The sequence below is a fragment of the Eleutherodactylus coqui genome, chromosome 4 (assembly GCF_035609145.1).
Source record: "Eleutherodactylus coqui strain aEleCoq1 chromosome 4, aEleCoq1.hap1, whole genome shotgun sequence".
NCBI lineage: Eukaryota > Metazoa > Chordata > Amphibia > Anura > Eleutherodactylidae > Eleutherodactylus > Eleutherodactylus coqui.
The window spans coordinates 94,118,162-94,138,858 of NC_089840.1; the positions used below are offsets into that span (position 1 = coordinate 94,118,162).

General features: G+C 41.0%; 1 protein-coding gene and 1 long non-coding RNA gene across 4 annotated transcripts in view; both read left to right on the top strand.

Annotated features, from left to right (window-relative positions):
* LOC136625572 (granulocyte-macrophage colony-stimulating factor receptor subunit alpha-like) overlaps nt 1-18,901 on the top strand; it is a 42,997-nt gene extending 24,096 nt beyond the window's left edge. For 2 of the 3 annotated variants that reach the window (XM_066599863.1, XM_066599864.1), the window contains exons 7-11: nt 6,544-6,680; nt 10,234-10,381; nt 12,679-12,775; nt 15,143-15,227; nt 17,765-18,901. In XM_066599863.1, the coding sequence (XP_066455960.1) occupies nt 6,544-6,680; nt 10,234-10,381; nt 12,679-12,775; nt 15,143-15,227; nt 17,765-17,863 (566 nt within the window). In that variant the 3' untranslated portion in view covers nt 17,864-18,901. The remainder of the gene's footprint in view (nt 1-6,543; nt 6,681-10,233; nt 10,382-12,678; nt 12,776-15,142; nt 15,228-17,764) is intronic. The other variant, XM_066599865.1, reaches the window with a different exon arrangement.
* Nucleotides 18,902-19,034: 133 nt separating this feature from the next.
* Nucleotides 19,035-20,433, top strand: LOC136624681 (uncharacterized). The gene is made up of 2 exons (XR_010792378.1): nt 19,035-19,274; nt 19,327-20,433. It is a non-coding gene; the product is annotated as an uncharacterized lncRNA (long non-coding RNA).
* The last annotated feature ends 264 nt before the right edge of the window (nt 20,434-20,697 follow it).

A 20,697-nucleotide genomic window follows, 5' to 3' on the forward strand; every position in this document is an offset into this window, starting at 1 on the left:
CAATGGTCTTTCCTGGGGCATAATGACTTGAAACCAGATCCATCATGCAATGTTATGGACAGTCTGGAACACTAGGGTACAACATCAGTGCTACCAGAAATGAAAGAGAACAAAATACCAAAATTCACTTCCACCTTCAAAAAACCCTCACAAAATCCAATAAGTATAAAAATCTTCTAAACCAAAGGTCTCCAACCTGCAGTTTGCCAGCTATTGTGAAACTATTACTGCCAGCACACCCTGACTGTATTCAGCTCTTATAGTGTACACCTAGATGGAGTTTTACTATAATAGAGTGTCACAGGTTGGAAACCATTGTTCTAAACCTTGCTTTTAATGAAAATCTGTTACAATTTGTATCTGCGATTGTCAATTGGTCATTCTTGGTGGCCGCGACTCACACAATGCTCCCTCCTGCAGGAACCATCTGATTGATCATTGTCAGTATCCCACAGGTTGTGTGCATGCTCCCGGAAACTCTCTAAAAGAGCCAGTGCACCTCAATCAAAATCTTTTCCTACCAATAGTCTGTGATCCTTGGTTACATTAGGCATCCTACTGCCTGACTCTTGTGGTCATTTTGGTCTAAGGGTGCTATGAAGTGCCTTCTGATTCTCTAGTTTCCTGATATTGGCTAGTCTGACTATGTTTCTGTTTCCGTTTCCTGATCTCAGCTTGTTATATCGATGATTCTTCTGTCCACTGCTTTCTCTGACATATGGCCTGATTTACCGCACTAACCCTGCTCTCTGTGATCGAACCTCTAGCTTGTTTCTCATGCTGAAGTGTGCTACTTGCTCCGAGCTGGACGTTTTGATAACGCTCCTGTACACACCCCCAGGTAATGCGCCAAGGCCTTAAGTAGCATCAGGTGCAACAGTATTGGGACTATTTCCTGAGTATTGGCCTGGTGACCATGCAGTGAAGCCCATATCCTGACTAATGGGGTTCAAAGGTGATGACTAATGTACTCAGGTGTCACCTTAAGATTTAGGTCAAGACCAGACCATTCTGTGGCTATGTGGATCTACTTCCTTTGATCCTGACAAAATCTAGGCTCTATTCACAACTTCATTTAAGATGGAATCCAGAATTAATGCTATGATGCTGTAATGAATATTTCCAACAAATTCAAACTGACCATTGACAGAAAAAGAGAAAAACAATGCCAATGACTAACAATTCTGTTTATGTAAAAACTGCCAAGGAGGAAGCAGAAAGACGGATTGCAAAAGAGAGCAGAAACAACCCGAAGCTATTTTTCAACTACATAAACAGCAAAAGGATTTGCAGGGAGAGCGCTGGCCCTTTAAAAAACAATGCAGGAGAAATCATTGATGATGACGAAGGGAAAGCAAATCTAATAAACAGTTTCTTCTCAAGTGTGTTCACCAAAGAAAAGGAAATGCCACACGAGATGCAGGGGAATAAAACGAACCCCTCACAAAATATCTCATACCTAACGCAGGAGGAGGTGCGGAAGCGTCTAAAGAAAACTAAAATTGATAAATCACCGGGCCCAGATGGATTACACCCAAGGATACTAAAGGAACTAAGTGACGAGATAGCTAGGCCGCTATACCTAATATTTCTAGACACTATCAAGACCGGAGTAGTACCATTGGACTGGCGCATTGCCAATGTGGTTCCAATTTACAAAAAAGGGAGCAAAAGTGAGCCTGGTAACTACAGGCCAGTAAGTCTCACTTCAGTAACGGGAAAAATTTTCGAGGGGATTCTGAGAGACGCCATCGATGAGTACCTCAAGGAGATTAAGGGAATAACTCCTCACCAGCATGGATTCATGAAGGGTCGCTCATGTCAGACAAATCTGATCAGTTTCTACGATGAAGTAAGCTCTAAGCTGGACCAGGGAGAATCTATTGATCTTGTATATCTGGACTTCTCTAAAGCCTTTGACACCGTGCCACATAATAGGCTAATATACAAAATGAGGCAGCTCGGACTGGGCGAAAACGTGTGTAATTGGGTAAAGAATTGGCTCAATGATAGAAAGCAGAGGGTGGTAATAAATGGCTCATACTCTGATTGGACCACAGTCGCTAGCGGGGTGCCACAGGGTTCAGTATTAGGCCCCACTCTGTTCAACATATTTATTAATGACCTGATAGAGGGGCTGCACAGCAAAATATCAATATTTGCAGATGACACAAAATTATACAATATAATTAATGCAACGGAGGACAATGTGCGGCTACAAAGGGACCTGGATAAGCTGGGGGCTTGGGCAGAAAAATGGCAAATGAAGTTCAATGTTGAAAAATGTAAGACTATGCACATGGGCAAGAGGAACGGATGTCACAAATATTCACTTAATGGGGTACCACTAGGGAAAAGTGATATGGAAAAGGATCTGGGGGTATTAGTGGATAATAGACTAAACTGGAGTAACCAATGCCAGTCAGCCGCTGCAAAGGCAAATAAAGTCTTGGGGTGCATCAAAAGAGGTATAGGGGCGAAGGACGAGAACATTATCCTTCCATTATATAAGGCACTTGTCAGACCTCACATGGAATACTGCGTACAATTCTGGACACCGGTGCTCAGGAAAGATGTCACAGTGCTTGAGGGGGTTCAAAGAAGAGCGACTAAACTAATACATGGAATGACGGGACTGGAATACCCAGAGAGGCTGTCCAAATTGGGATTATTTACTCTAGAAAAAAGAAGGTTAAGAGGTGACCAAATAACCATGTATAAGTACATGAGGGGACAACACATGGATCTCTCCCGCGATCTGTTTACACCCAGGACCACGACGGTAACAAGAGGACATCCGCTACGATTAGAGGAAAGTAGGTTTCATCACCAACACAGAAAGGGGTTCTTTATTGTAAGAGCAGTTAGACTGTGGAACTCTCTACCGGAGGAAGTGGTGATGGCAAAATCCATAGAGGAGTTTAAAAGGGGACTTGATGTCTTTCTGGAGAAGGATATTACAGGATATAAATTTTAGGTTAAGTGTCAATCCTGGTATATAGGCAGGTAGGAACTATTAGGGGTTGATCCAGGGAACAGTCTGATTGCCATTAGGGAGTCGGGAAGGAATTTTTTCCCCAAAAGGGCTAATTGACTTCTGGCCTTGGGGTTTTTTGCCTTCCTCTGGATCAACACAGTAGGATAGACAGGCTGGACTAGATGGACAATGTCTTCATTCGGCCTTACATACTATGTTACTATGTTACTATGACGTATTTTATCTGGTTATTTTTAAGGGTATTCTTATGTGTTTTATACTCAGTTCTATTTATGATGTATATTAATATAGATTTTCTATTTGGTATATAGTTGAACAACATAATATATAGGGTTGTGTCATATAAATGCATCCATCCACTCCGCATGAATTGTGAGAACAAAGGTTGTCTATTATAGGCTGTTTTTTAATTACAATGTAAAAATCCTCTTACTCACAGAGAAGGTTAATCCAGTGCGCATGCGCCACTCTTTAGATACGCTGAGTACGTACGCCTTTGACGTGCGCATGCCCAGTACAATCATTGGTCCGATAACCTCAGTAACCTGACGCTTGTAGATTACGTCAGTGTAGAATCGACCGGCGTCTCGCGTGATGCGCCTGGATCACCGGATCCCTGAAGGTAAGCATTTTTTCATTGAAATAGCATTTCGTTTATGTCTGTACTTTGCTTGAAAAGGGCATCACAAGTACGTCGAAACGCGTTGCATATGTCAATAACCTTCATTTGACTTATGTCATTTGTTTTTTAAAAATATTGTAAGTGGAATAAATATTTTTGTGGAAATTGGCCTGAGAGACTTCATGGGAAATTATTTCCAGTGATCTAGTCCACAGCAGGAGCGCGGACGAAGCATTTTTGTTTTTATTGTTGTTAATTGCTCAAAAGATTGACTTTCAGCGACAGTTGCCCCAACAGGGTGCTGAGAAACAAATTGCTTAGTAGTTGCTTTGTTTCAGCAGATTAAAATGAAGTGACTAGTGAGCAATTCTTGCTCAGTATAAGTAGACAGTCGTTGATCTTTGAACAACTGCCTGTTCACAGTGAATTCCACCTACATTCACTCAATGACTATCTCTCCAGTGTGAAAGGCATGACTGTTGGGCATTGTAAGGTATTTATTGCAGTGCTTACAGCATCGCGTCTTCTTGAGCATGATGGCACATGCTTATTTTTGGCATTTTCTCCAAATCTTCTAAGGCTCCATCAGGAGATGTAGAGCATTGATGCACAGATATTTTACGTTTCTCCAGAGATGTTCCGTAAGGTACAAATCCAGGCTCTGGTGGGGCTAATGAAGGACTTACACATACTGGTCTTGACGCCACTGACTCCTGTATTGTTTTGGCTCTGTGCTTAGGGCTGCTGTCCATGGGAAGGTGCATCTTCACACCATTTTGAGGTTCAGAGCACTGTGAAGCAGGTTTTCCCAAATATCTCTCTATATTTTGCTCCATTTATCTTTTTCCTTATTCTTTTATGGCAGTTCGTGCAGCTGAAAAACATTTGCAGAGCATGATGCTGCTACCATCATGCTTTACTGAAAGCATATTATTGGCCAAGTTATGAGCAGTGCCTGCTGTCTTACAAACATGATGCTTACCATTCAGGTCAAAGAGTTACAGTTAAAGGGTTATCCAGCTTTAAAGTATTGGTGGCCTATTTTAAGGATAGGATAAACCCCTTTGAGAAAGATGGAGGTTACTGTGTTCTTCAACATGGGTTTACTTTTGCTTTGACATGCATTGTCATCTGTGTTTTTTTCCAAAGCATGACCAATCAATTGGATGGACTCCATCCCTGGAGAAATGGTATTGATAAGCGGTGTCTGCTTTTCTCCAAACATGCTTGACAAGAGTTCATTGATGGTTTCATTGGACCATGTTTCTCGTGGTCTGTGAATTCTTTAAGTGACTTTTGGAAAACTACAAGTGGAATGTCATATGCCCATTACTAAAGAGTGGCTTCTATCAGACCATAGTATTATGAAGGCCTAATTGGTAGAGTGCTGCAGAGATCATTATCCCATCTTCAGAGCAGCAGTCTGAAGCTCTGTCTGAGTTGGCATCAGGTTGTTTTCATCTTTCTGACTGCAACCTTTCTCACTCACTTATATATTGTATAATACCTTTCTCACTCACTTTCTTATATTTAAGCAAGATGTTGGTCACTGGGTCTTGAGGACCTTCAATGCTGCAGCAATTTTATGTACTCTCCCTAAATCTGTAACTTGACACAATTTTGTTACAGAGGTCTACAGACAATTACTATAACTTTGACATGGGTTTGTTTTTGCTCTGGCATCCACTGTCAACTCTGAGATGGACAGGTGTCTTCAAATAATGTCTAGTCAATTACATTTACAATAGATGGACTCCAGTCATAATAGACATCTCAAGAATTTTGATGGGAAACAGGATGTACCTGAGCTCGAATCTGAGTGTCATAGGAAAGAAACAGATTATGTAGTGGCCCAGAGTTAATGGAGCCCCTCCATAAGTATGAATGTGTTTGTCTTGCCCATCTGTATTGTCAGTGTCTTTAATGCATTTGATGTGTATTGCACCTCTGCAGCACTGAATGGGTTAACGTCTGAGCTATGTCTGGGAAATGTATCTTGTTGTGACCGTGTAATATATATATATATATATATATATATATATATATATATATATATATATATATATATATGTGTGTGTGTGTGTGTGTTTGCAAGGGTGATATGTGAAGGCAGTTCAGTTTTGTTCAGTTCTGTTCAGTTCTGGTCTGTTCTGCAAAGCAGTCAACAAGAAAGTCTCAAAGAGTGGAGTCGGTCTACTCTTAAGTCTGAGTCTGTCTGGAGGAGAACTTTCATTGAGTAGGAGAAAGTGTGCATCGTCCTATGAGGATCCTAAAGATGGAAGAGGCTGAGTGATGGTTTAATGTCTACCCTGGGCTTAATTCATCCAGGCCCCCTCTGTGCTAGTACAGAGTACTGAGAGAGAGTGAGAGGAACCACTGGGCAATGCAGACTGTATTCAAATTTATTCAAGTAAATAAGCAATATCAACCATTCCCGGTTTTGCTTAGAAAATTATCCCTGTGTGCGTGGACTATTTTATTCCAACTTTTGGATTCACTACAGAGGGTGTATTTTGTCACAAGAGACAAAAAGGAGTTTAAGGTAAACCGTGATTGGGTTTTCCCTGTGAAACTCCCCCAGCAGTAACTCGGTCGGGTCCCGTGCTAACCCCAGGGGAGGAAATAGTAGAGCCCCATGACAAGGCCTTATCTACCCTGCTATCTCCTCTGCTGTGGGCCCGCTCCTCAGACGCTCTAATTACATGTACATTCAAACATGTAAATGTGATATTTCAGTTTTTTTTAATTTAGAAAAATGTACACAAATTTCCTAAAAACATTTTTTTTATTTATAGTATTACAAATTGAATTATTGATGTGCTTTTATGCAACCATCACTGAATCACCATCTTTACATCCCTTACTTTTTTGATATTTGATTACTTATAAAGTGTGTGAATAACTCTACCAAACTTAATTTCAGTCATTTTAGATCCTCCAAGAAATATAACTCTAACATATAATTCAGATGAACTTGAAATTAAATGGCAGAAGCCGGAAACATACGAAGATATGCCAGAAAACTCTTTTTGTTACAATATTATTATCAACGGCAACGTGGTAAACATTTTACGTTCAATTAAAGGGGTTTTCCAGGACAAAAAAGTTAAATGGGCTTAAAATAAAATGAAATTACATACTCACATATTCCAGCCACTCACTGTCCAGTGCTGCAGCCTTGGTGCCCACTGCAAGGAACCCCTGAGAAGCGAAGAACGGTCATCTACCATTCATTGTGTACCTAACCAATAGCCACTCAAATGCTTCATGATTCTTCCATGGCAACTTAAGCTTGTGACTGTCTGAGCGGTCACGTACACAATGAGCGGAATGTGAACGTCCACCACTTCTTCTGGATTCCGTGTGGTGGATACCGGGGCTGTAACACTGTGGATGGGGAACATAGGTAAGCAATTTTTCTTCATTTTAAGCCAATTCAATCTTTATGTTCCATAAATCCCTTTAATATTTAATTGTAATACTATATTTCTATTAAGAATTCCAGCACTATTTAATATTCTGTTACTTTGTGCAGTATACTTTATTAGTGAAAATTCAGAAAGCTATAATAGTAATGCTAAAGATAGATAGATGATAGATACCGTGTTTCCCCGATAAGACCTATTGCGATTTTCAGGGGTGGGATTGAAATTTAAGCCCTCCCCTGAAAATAAGCCCTAGCTAGACTACATGTGTAAAAAAAAAACAATACTCACCTAGCAACCGGCGTTCGGGTCCCTCGCAATGGCCTGCGGCACTGACAACTGAGCAGTTCTTCTTGGTAGTGGGACTTGAATACCTAGCTTCCAGCAAGCTAATGCTCTGGTTAATCGAGTACCGCATCAGCCAATGAAAGCCGGCGCTGGATTAACCAATCACAGCCATCCAATTATGTCATTCAATAAATAGCTGTGATTGGTTTATCGAGCACCGGCTCTCATTGGCTGACATGGTGCTCGATTAACCAATCAGAGCATTAGCTATGTGGACGTGGGGTATACAAGCCCCACTACCAGGAAGAACTGCTGTGTCAGCATGAAGGAATACAGCAGCACCGCAGGCCATCGCGAGGGACCCGAACGCTGGCTGCTAAGTAAGTATTATTAGACACCTACCGAAAATAAGACACTGTGCCTCTTTTGAAGAAAAAATCTAAGACAGTGTCTTATTTGGGGGGAAACACAATAGAGAGATAGGAAATTTGTCTACATAAACATTAAAGTGGATGGCAGTTGTTGAATATATTCTAATTTAATCTAGGAAAGGAAACAAATAAAGCAACTGTTTTGAAAAGTTTCTACAATTTTGATTACATAGCTCCTATGTAAACTTATGTGCCAGCATGGTTACATGTGTAGTCTGATCTTGCAGTCATGTCAATTCTCTCTCCTTCTGCAGTAGGAAAAAGTAACATATGACTGCAAGATCAAATTGTACAATTTATAGTCTATAACTATAGAGACACATAAGTCTGCATAAGAGCTGCATACAAAAATAGTAGGGTAATTTTAAACATAACTTCATTGTTTGTATAGATGTACTAGCTTACCCGTCGCGCGTTGCTGCGAAGGCAGACAGACATACATTCATTCGTTTTTATATATCTAGATAACAACCAATCACAGCGCAGCTTTCATGTTACCTCAGTGGTATAATATATAACAACCAATCACAGCGCAGCTTTCATGTTACCTTACCAGTATAAAATATAACAACCAATCACAGAGCAGCTTTCATGTTACCTCAGCAGTAAGAGAAATAACAACCAATCACAGCGCAACTTTTATTCTGCCTCAGCAATATAAAAAAATAGCAACCAATCACAGCGCAGCTTTCATGTTACCTCAGTGGTATAATATATAACAACGAATCGCAGCACAGCTTTCATGCAACCTCAGTAGTATAAGAAGTAGCCACCAATCACAGCACAGCTTTCATGTTACCTCAGCAGTATAAGAAATAGCAACCAATCACAGCACAGCTTTCATTTTACCTCAGCATTCTCAATATCCAGCAATTGTCTTGCGAAACGTTCGGCGGATGCATCATTTTGTGGTTGAACTCTCATCCCGTTGCTCGTAATGCCGTTTGCTTTCGTGCTGGAAAGATCGAGATGGAAATCAAACGATCTTTGTCTGGGGGGCATAACTGTCGACGATGCTCGTACGCGCGCCACCTATCGTAGGATAGTTGTACTATGCCTATAATCTTCCCAGGAGTGTACTCAACAACTTGCGCTTAGAATTGAATAATCGAGTTGGGACCCATTAGCTTTTGCTATTTCTGACATATTCAATGCCCGTGCCAAATTTCAAGTTTCTATGTGAGAAAATTACATTCCGTACGTAAAATTTGGACGCTAATTCTTTGGCGCATAGAATTGAATAATCAAGTTGGGACCCATTAGCTTTTCCTATTTATGACATAATCAATGCTCGTGCCAAATTTCATGTTTCTATGATATTGAGAAGAGAGAAAATTACATTCCGTACGTAAAATTTGGACGCTAATTCTTTGGCGCATAGAATTGAATAATCGAGTTGGGACCCATTAACGTTTCCTATTTATGACATAATCAATGCTTGTGCCAAATTTCAAGTTTCCATGACATTGGGAAGCGAGAAAATTAGATTCCGTACGTAAAATTTGGACGCTAATTCTTTGGCGCTTAGAATTGAATAATCGAGTTGAGACCCATTAGCTTTTCCTATTTATGACATAATCAATGCTTGTGCCAAATTTCAAGTTTCTATGACATTGGGAAGCGAGAAAATTAGTGGCAGTGATGGAAATCGAACGATCTACGTGGGGGGGCGTAACTGTCGACGACGTTCGCACGCGCGCCATTTATCGTAGGATAGTTGTACTATGCCTATAATCTTCCCAGGAGTGTACTTAACAACTTCCCAAAGTTTCATGGTGATCGGATGAATGGTGTAGTAGCGCATAAAGGGCAAACACACAGACACACACAGACAGACAGACACACAGACACGCATGCATTCAATTTTATTTATATAGATTGGAGTAATAAAACAGATAAAAAGTATACATAGTTTTTAACCTGGATAGCACTAGGGGCAGGAATCTCTAGATTATCTTCTATTATCTAAATGTAAGAATTTGTGTAGTGCACTGTTATATATTATTTCAGAGAGATGCTGCTTTAGGCCTTAGTCACACGGGCGTATATACGCGCGTAAAAAAAACGCGTGACCATGTCCATTGCCACCAATATGCTCTATCTTTAGTAGGTGCGTTTTTACGCGCGTATTTACGCCCGTGGGTTTTTACGCGCGTATATACGCGCGTATTTACGCCCGTGTGACTAAGGCCTCACAGTGACATTTTCAAGAAGAATGAACCACATCTCCTGAGCGATGGTGGGCAACATAAGACGGGAGGGTCCAACTGTCTATGTAACCATGTGATGTACGAAGCCACTCCTGCAGACCTTTACTTGAAATGTTGTCTGTCTTACCATTGCCGGCAAATTTCTTGGGAGATACAGTTGGTTCTTCTTGAGAATGTCACTTTAAGATAAGTTATTAGATTATTATGGCATTGCGTCAAATAAAATAAAAATAACTAATATTAATTGATATAATTTCAGAAAAAAGACATTTGTGGGAGTAAGGAAAATGTTTATAAAACCTCTGAATACCATCCAAATGAAAGAGTTACTGTAGCCATGAGGGTTAAATGGGACCAAAAATATTCGGATTATTCAGCGTGGAGTGCATGGAGCAAACCCATAACTGGCAAGTAACAGTTTACAACAAGTGTGGGAATTTAGAGGGTTTATGTACAATACAACAAATCTTCTTGCAGCTCCCTGGAAGTCCACCAGACGTCAGTCTTTGTATGCAATGCTGAGACTCACATTAAGCGTACGTGTACATAAACAGACTGCATTCCAGTTCACTAGAGATGAGTGAGCCTCACTCTTCTCGAGTACCTGCATTCTTGTCCGAGCGTGCTCGGTGGAACGGCACTGAGCACGGGCGACGGGGGAAAGCGGGGGGTATCAGGGAGAGAGTGAGAGAGGTCTCTCTATCTCCCCCCCCCCCCCCACTGCCCCCTGCCGCCACCCCCCGAGCACGATCGGACAAGAATGCAGTTACTCGAGAAGAGCGAGGCTCGCTCAAGTAACTGACTTATCTGAGCGTGTTTGCTCATCTCTACAGTTCGCACATAAGACACTGCATAAAGTGGAGTGTCAGAGTGAGGGCTTAAACAAATGACCTTATGTGCAAAAACTCTTGCCATAGCGCAGCGTATTTGTGCATGAATGAGGTTGGTTGAGGTACATTTGCGTGCGCGTCTGCACATATTACTGTACTTTTTGTGCACACAGAGTCAGTTTACATGTGCGCAACACACCCTTTTCATGCATTAAATGGCTAATTAGCTTAATGAGGTCCAGATGTGTTCTTTTTCCTGCATTTTTTTTGCAGTGTATCACGCTTACCCTTGCCTTTTTGCATACCTCTCATAGATTTACATGAGGGTCCTCATATAAGAGAAGGTCCTACTCTTTTTCTGCACACGCAGAACACGCTCATTAAAATCATTGCGTTCTATTTTTTGTCTTTAGCGTGCACAGATTTTGCACGTGCAAATACCCACGCAAACACAGTCGCGTAAAGAGAGTCATGTGGTACAATGGAGGGATTGCACAGAGCTGATAACTTGGGAATAAAGTAGCAGTAAGACAAGAGTGTACCTGCACTACTATTTACCAAAAAACAAATGCATGAAAAAAGATTCAATATTTTCTTGTCTGTTTAACAGAATTCAGCCCACTCGAAATATGTCATGCGGTGGAAAGCTGCAGGGAAGATGCAATTCATCTCCTGAAGCACACTATGGCTGCCCCTGCTATACCATATAGTCATAGATCAGGTCTCCTTAAACTTATTGTGGAATTCTCCCTTGATAATAATTGTACAGGATCATCAAATGCGATTTTCCATTTAATCAAATCTCACCAAAATTCAGAACCATAACTTTTTATGGTGATATATATATTAGGTTAGAACTTCTCCCAGACTTGGCTAGGCTAACGTAGATTGCAGTCACTTAGTCTACCATGCAATCACTTAGTCTACCATTACTGCTATGCGTATGAAGACATGTTAACCTACTGTTTTAGTTTCTTTTATGTGCCACGTATAGCATTTATGCAGTTATTGTTACGTTCGTGTGGGCAAACAAACAACGGGCCCACACAAACGTGACCAGGACACAAACAGGAACCGACTGACGACACACACTCGCCACGCATACCTGTACACATAAGCAGATGTTATAGCTATAAAAGTACAAGGTATTGGTTCATATACTGGCCAAAATACTTAAGCCCGGAAGCCATGAGCAAGGCTTCTTGTTGTCTTGCGGGCCCTACACTAGCAAGACAACAGACCCCAAGCTGCAGGGAGAATGGCAGGACCTTACCTAATAAGCAAGGCGATCACCTCGATAAAGGCGGCCTCGCGCTGGAACCTCTGTCCTGACTATCCCTCAAGGCTTAATACACAGAACTAGAACAGACCGGAACACAGAACACAAATCAGACAGCAACACACTAGGGTTAGCATGCCAGACACACAATCACAGGACAGTTCACTCCTCATGTCTAGCCACCTACACCGACATACAGAACATTACACTGTTCACACCATATACACAGAACAGGGCTATCCACACCTAATGTCTGGCCATCTGCACAAATACTGGACTAGCCCCTGTTCAAACACATAACATATATACAGACCAAGACCAACAAACCCTAGAGTGAAGGGAAACCAGCCTCCTCTTGCAGAGGGAGGATATTTAACTGCAACCAGACCAGTGGTGATTGGCTAGCAGGAGAACACCACACCCAGCCAGCTCAATCATTCCACACCTGTGGGGCTGTGCTGCTAGAAACCTATGTCGTACAACAGATCACAGCCAGCACAACCGTTACAGTTATACTGTTAGAAAATTGTTTATACCAATTAGGATCATGATGAAGAATTTCTTTTCCATGTTCATGTATGCTTTCTTTTTTTAGGAGGTAATTCTCCACCATTGACATCACATGACATTTTGATTGTACTAGGAGTGGTTACAGCTATTATTCTTATTGTTCTTATATTCCTGTGCTACAGGTAAAGTATTACTTAGTCATGAATATTGTCTTTTACCTAAATGATGATTATAGAGGGTATTATATTCTAATATATTCCCGAGATAATAGTCCTTGCTAGTGACCCCTTCATAGTAATAGTATCTCTAAATTACAGTAAGTTATCAGCTCTGCATAGTGACATTGATTACAGTGCAGTTACCTCTAGTGATCATACGTGGCCGCAGCTCTGATTAGTGTCGTTCTCTCCCTTTTCTCTATCCATGCCCAGACCCTCACGATGACTCCTCCCGGCCACAACTTGTCTGCACAGAAATTGACGCACAGAAATCTTTGGCTCCTTGCTTTTCCATAACTTTACCTATGTTTTCTACACATCTACACAATGTATAGTGACCTAGATATTAATTAGGCCCCACCCAGTAAGTGTGGTCTCTTTCAGTGCTCTCTATACAGTAAAAGTGCCACCTCTTCTGCCTACATAAGCAATAATGCCCACTTTCTGCACCCATTATTAATAATGCCGCCTTTTTTGTCATCATAATTAATAGTGCTGCTTTTTGTCCGGATAATAAACCCTACCCTGATTTTCGGGGGAGAGGCTTAAAATATAAGCCCTAGCTACAATATGTAACACAAAAGAAAACCATACTCACCTAGCAGGCACCATCTGGGTCCCTCCTGCTGGGCTGCAATGCACTGGCAGGCTTCCGTGCATTTCTTGCTCGTGATGGGGCTTGAATATGCTGCCTTCAGCAAGCGATTGCTCCAAACAGAGCCAGCGCTCAATGAACCAATCACAGCCATTCATTGAATGACATCATTGAATGGCTCTGATTGGTTCATCGAGTGCTGACTCTGATTGCCTAAGGTGGTGCTCCTGAACTAATCAGAGCAATCGCTTGCTGGAGGTGGCGTATTCAAGCCCCATCACCAGCAAGAGACTGCATGGAAGCCTGCGGGAGCGCCTCAGCCCATGGGAGGGACCCAGATGACGCCTGCTAGGTGAGTATAAGATACCCCCCAAAAAATAAGACCCTGTGCCTCTTTTGGGGCAAAAATTAATATAAGACAGGGTCTTATTTTGGGGGAAATGTGGTAATAATGCTGACTTTCTTGCACCCATAGCTAATATTGCTACCTTTTTCTGCACCAGTAATTATTAATGCTGCTTTTTCTGCTTCTATTACTAATAATGCTTCATTTACTGACCTTAATTGGATAAAGCTGCCACTTCTGCTCTGCCCCATTTTCTGCTGGTTTAAGAAACACTTGTAAACTTACCTCCTGCACAGCACCCCTAAGCTGCTTCAAGACGCTCTTTCTCTTCCTGTCTTCCAAGGTAAGCGCGGGTATGTGCTGTGACAGATGCTCAGCTCTAGCGCTAGCCTATCCATGGCCTAAGCGATAGGCCAGCACCATTCACGGCATGTATTACATGACCGCGCTGGCCCCAAAAGAATGGAAGATCAGAAGAGCAGTCCAGAGTGGCATTGGAGCGCTGTGAAGGAGGTGAGTATAGAGGTGTTTTTGTGTTTCTTTTAAACCTCAATTGGGTCTAATGGTTTCTGCCGAGCCGGTAAGAACCAGTGCTTGAGGAACTCTCAGCCTGCTGACAGGCTGGTAGCCAGGGCCAGGGGCGTAACTATGGGGGATGCAGGGGATGCAGTTGCACCCAGGCCCAGGAGCCATAGGGGGCCCATAAGGCCTCTCTTCTCCATATAGGGAACCCAGTACTATAAGTAAAGCATTATAGTTGGGGGCCCTGTTACAAGTTTTGCATCAGGGCCCGGGAGCTTCAAGTTATGCCTCTGGCCAGGGCCTATCCTAAACATAGGGGGACATGGAACCTAGAGCTGGTACTCCATTGGCATCATTGTTAATCCAGCCCTTTCTATAGGTGGAATAACTTTATGATCACAACTGATTTTAGCAAACTTAAAAATGACATAACACTTGATTAGCTTTCTGTATAAGCCAACAATTATATGCTATAAAAGTAAAGACATGACATATATAGAGATTTTTTTCTAAGATAAACCAATATTCTACAAGTAGATATAAAAAATGTAACATCTCATAATTGCTGTATAATTCGCTCAGCCTGTAAAGCAATGTAGAGAAGCGATAGTGTATGAGCAGCCTATAGAAAAACAAGACGCAGCATATCCATATTACATGGTATAAGGTTCAGTACTCCAAGCTAAATTCTCACATTTGTTGATACATTTTTAGGGCAACCACATGCTGAAATGTGTCAACTGCATGTATGATGTTTACAGGTTGGACACAATTATTCGTGGCCATAGACAATCATACTATTAGGATTATAAGAGTACAATGTCAATTATATCTGCAGTATTTAATATAGTTCTGTTTGGTATACAAGGTTCAGGATATGGATGAGGCTGTTTCCACAAATTCCTAAGCCATCAATGAAATTGTTTGAACAAGTTGAACAAAAAGAAAAATCGGTAGGTTAATTTTTAGTGCTCCTTATTACAGTTACACATTGTATAGATTTTAATAAGATGAAGAACACTCTGTCTTTACTTTTAACATACAACCCAATACCAAAAGAGTTTTAACGATGTGTAAAATTTAAATAAATGTTAAGAAAACAAGAATACAATGATTTGGAAATCATATAACCATATTGTATTCATAAAAGAACATAGAACACATCAGATGTTAAAAGTGAGACATTTTCCTATTTCACTTTAAAAGAAATTAAATTATTTAGAAATTAATGGCAGCAATACATCTCAAAAAGTTGGCAAAAGATTACCAAAAGGCTGGAAAAGTAAGTGGTACAAAAGGAAAACAGCTGTAGGGTTGCTTTTCTACTAAGACCAGCTTCACATGGGCAGATTCCAATTGTAGAATCCGCGCGGAGCATCAGTGACAAAAAGTGGACGTTGTAAAGCATGTAAAATAGCTTTTTCATATTGAATATTTTGCATGCAGAGGAAAATCGTAGCATGCTCTATTTTGTCCCGAATTCTGTGAGGACAACCTTCATTGACTTTAATGGAGGCCGTTCGACCGGCAACCCCATATGCAATTAACAATGTGTATTGGCTGAGGGTCCAAAAAAAAACCTGTACTGAACATGACTAATGGCGAGCAGACACGGTTATATAGAATACAGAAAATTCAGGTACGCTGGGTCATCAATCAGCGGCACAGTCTGCCGCATGCAGAACCTGGTCTGCCCGTGTGAAGATGGCCTAAGTCAAATTACTGTGTATAAAAAGAGGATGTTAGTGAAGCAGACTTTCATAGAAGAAGAGATGATCGAAAGGTTCACCAATCTGAAAAAAAAGTGTCCAAAAATGATGGAAATATTTCAGAAAACTGTCCCTGAACGTAAAATTGACAAGACAGAATATCCCACCAGCTACAGTGCATGATATCATTAAAAGATTCAAAGAATCTACAGAAATTTATGTGCACAAGGCCAACGGTCAATATTGGATGCTCGAGTTCTACGAGCTGTCAGCTGTCACTGCATTAAAAACAGGCATGATTCTGTAATGCAAATCACTGCATAGGCTCAGGAATACTTCCAGAAATCCTTGTCTGTGAACATAGGTTGCCATGCAATCTATATAAAGAATACCAGTTAAATCTGTATCATGAAAAGAGTATATCAAGACCACCCAGAAACATCAACGTTTTCTCTTGGCCAAAACTCATTTAAAATGGACTGCTGCAAAATGGAAAACTGTTCTTTGGTCAGATATCTCAAAATGTGAAATTCTTTTTGGAAAAGATGGACACCGTGTCCTGCGGGCTCAAGACAGGGGACATGCAGCTCATCGGTGCACAATTCAAAAGCCAACATATCTGGTGGTATGGGATTGTGTTAGTGCCTATGGCATGGACACCTTGCATATCTTGAAAGGCACTATCAATGCTGAGCAGTATACAGAGGTTTTAGAACAACATATGCTCCCATCCAGACTATATCTCTTTCAGGGAAGGCCTTGTATATTTTAGCAAGACGATGCTAAACCATATACTGCATCCATCACAGCGGCATGGTTTCGGAGAGGAAGAGACCAGACTTTTCACCAATAGAAAACATTTGGTTCATTATTAAAGAAAATAGCTGTTGAGCAACTCGTAGAATCCTTCATCAGACAAGAATGGGGCAACATTCCTCTCCCAAAACTCCAGCAATTGGAAGACGATACTACACAATAGTAGACATGGCCCTGTCACAACCTTTTCGGGATGTGCTGTTACAACCAATTTCTAAATGAGTTAATTTTTTTAATGAAATGAAAAAAATGTCTCCCTTTCCCCTTCTGATATATGTTCTACTGTAAATAAAATATAGTTATGAGTTTAGAAAATCAATGCATTCATTTTTTTCTTCACATTTGTTTACATTTTACACAGCGTCCCAACTTTTTTGGAATTTGGGTTGTATAATATAATAATTTAATATACAAGAATAGAGGGCAAACAGGCTCCATGTCATGGTTTAAGGCACCTATTTAATCTATGTACGCCCCTGCATTCTTGTACACAATATCTCACCCAACTATACTATCCTTTTGAAATGTCAGCCTTGACCTTCCAACAAATTGGGTGCGAAAAAATATCGGACAGCACACCAACACCTTCTGTGACTAACCTAATGTTCACGGAAACCCATAGATGAAATAATAAATCAAGCCATGTCCTATTCCTATCCATCAGTTCGTCTGAACATCCTTATTGGTTAACATGAGTCCATGTGTGCTCTCTGTAGAATACACACAAATTGAAAATGCAGACGACTGAATAGTCCCTAATATTGTCTTATATAGCTTACCCTCTATGGGGGAATCTGTGTCAACAAAAACACTTATTGAAATTATATAGGACCTCAGAATAGTTGCACGCACCCCAATATTTTTACCTACAGATTGCAACAAGCAGTATTAATAAACCCTCTCTAAAGTCCTTCCACATATTATCAGTTCTGTACATCTAACCAAATTGTCTTTTGTGTGTCTAGGTGCCAAAAGAGCCTGAAATTGAAATCATATCTCTGAAAAAAGATGAAGAATTGATATGCTCATATATTACCGAAATGCCAGAAAAGCTCAAAACATGAAAACTAAATAGAACAATGTGTGACAGTTGGGAAGACAGAAGAAAAAATTATTAGGCATTTTGCCTTTAAAAAAAAAAACGTTTCTAAGGTATTTATATCTACTTCTCAGAAGTAGAATGAGATAAAACAACATGGCTGCCATTACAGTTCTTCTCAACCAACTTTCCTGGATTACTGAAGGTCAACAAGCCCTGTAGGAGGTGTGATAACGGCTGTATCATTCTGTTCCCTAAAAACAACAAATGCCTGAATCAAGTATAAAAGGCTTTATACAGAAGACTACTCAGAGATTTCTTACCGATCCAGAGCTGCCTTCCCTGAAAGTTAGCTCGGACTGTGCAGCCAGACCGCTGACTGTATGTTGTGCACGCACACCCATAGTAATAGTACCCTTTAAGTAAAAAAAAACAATATTAACTTTTATGAAGCTAATGGGAAATTGCACTTTGGCTAAGTTCCTACATTGTAGAGCAATGATAAGTAAACTAGAATCCCTTTAAAAGGAAGTTGTACAAAATCTATAACAAATTGTATAATATTATTAAGGCTTGTCATAACTGACTACCTCTGGACTATTTTTGATATATATTATATAAGGCTATATGAAATGTATGCTCGTGGTAACAAACATATAGTGCCAGGTGAAAAAGAATCATATTAAAGGGGTTGTCCCGCGGCAGCAAGTGGGTCTATACACTTCTGTATGGCCATAATAATGCACTTTGTAATATACATTGTGCATTAATTATGAGCCATACAGAAGTTATAAAAAGTTTTATACTTACCTGCTCCGTTGCTGGCGTCCTCGTCTCCATGGTGCCGACTAATTTTCGCCCTCCGATGGCCAAATTAGCCGCGCTTGCGCAGTCTGGGTCTTCTCCTGTTCTCTATGGGGCTCCGTGTAGCTCCGCCCCGTCACGTGCCGATTCCAGCCAATCAGGAGGCTGGAATCGGCAATGGACCGCACAGAAGAGCTGCGGTCCACGGAGGAAGAGGATCCCGGCGGCCATCTTCACCGGTAAGTATAGAAGTCACCGGAGCGCGGGGATTAAGGTAAGCGCTCCGGTAAGCTTTCTTTAGGTCCCTGCATCGGGGTTGTCTCGCGCCGAACGGGGGGGGGGGGGTTGAAAAAAAAAAAAACCCGTTTCGGCGCGGGACAACCCCTTTAAGTGAATTTTGATCAGAATTGAGATGTTTTCATTTTACTTTCTTAACAATTTTGTCTTTTTGTTATTTTGTTTGCAGTGCAAAACTGAATAATGTGTTTTAAAATATCAATTAAAAAATGTGCCTATTAAGGCAGTTTCAGATGGCCATAGGTGCAACTATGCTCTCTGCTATGGAGGATATTCTTCGGCTATTCAAACTTGGTGCCATAGCACAGAAGTTTGAAAAAAACATGGGAGGATAGGTCCTGCCCTATCTTTCCCGCACATAGTATTCACTACGTGCGGAAAGGATAGGGCCTGTCCTATTTTTCCTCGGCCATAGTGTTAATGGCCGAAAAAAGAGTTAGTGGAAACAAAACCACTGAAATCCATTGAAATCAGTGGTTTCATTTTGTCCTGTTATGCAGCCAAGATAATCACAGCCGCATAAAGTGAGAAAATCATGTTTGTCTGAAACTGCCTTTATATATAAAGTACTGTTAAAGTTCTTTACTTCTTCTGCTGTGCCGCTGCTCCCTACTAGAGTATTACATACACGAGGCTTAAGTGACATTGTATCACATTCGACCTGGGCTCAATGCATACCTCACCCAGGACAGACACAAGACTGTGCCAACACCAGACAAATGGGAAATGCAATGCTGCAGTAAAACCCCTGTTTAACAAAGGAAAACACAAAACAGAGGGAAAACTGACCCTGCTCCCAACCGGGAACGGTTCCTACCTAGCAAAGCACTGCGAAATAAGATGGCGCTATATAAATAAAGACTATTATTATTATATTATTAAAAGCAGATTGACCGCTCTGATAAGTGTGTACCTGCTGAATACCTCTTGGCCTGCTACCTGACCCTAACAGGGTGCAAGGGAGAAAACCGAACTGCAGTATGAATAACCAAGAGTGAGGGAAATAAACCACAACTTAAATGAAATTTGCACAGCTAACTCTAGGAGGAATTGGACAAAGCTCTAACCACCACAACCAACTAAACTGCAATAAAATAGCAATGAGCTAAGCGAGGGTTAGGAATATAGAGCCCACCCTACCTGTTGGTAGGTAGACCAGAGAAGAAACCAGACCTAAAAAAAAACTCTCTCAGGGACGGGGGAGTCTAAGAGGAAATACCAAAATGCAACTATACGGTTAGAGATAGTAGCAGGCAACCCCCACATAAAATGTATCAACCAGCAACCTGTATAGGAGCAGATTGACTAGTCTGCTTCCGCATAGTGGTCAACGTACCATGACACCATCGCGACCGACTAGCCGCAACACATTGCATTCTCAATAATGTAATATCATGTGACTGCATCATTCATTAGTTGCTACAGACTGTTATTTCACTATGGAAGATTTGTTTCTGTGACCCTCAATGACTAAATAAAGTGGCCCAGCGTATTGCAGATCTTTGAATTCATCATCATTGAGATCTACTCTACTCCAGAAAAAGAGCTGAAGAATTTTAATGACAAGTACATGGCTGACCACAGAAAAGTGGTCTGCTTCTGACAATACTGTGACGAGCAAGCGGAATTGTTTTTTCTACAGCTTTATGAATGTATCCACATGTTACAACAGATGCTGGAAGTGGTTCACCTTCACTTTTGTGTACCACTGGCCATGTCACAACATGCCAGCTGATACTGCCTACAGCTCTTCAACAG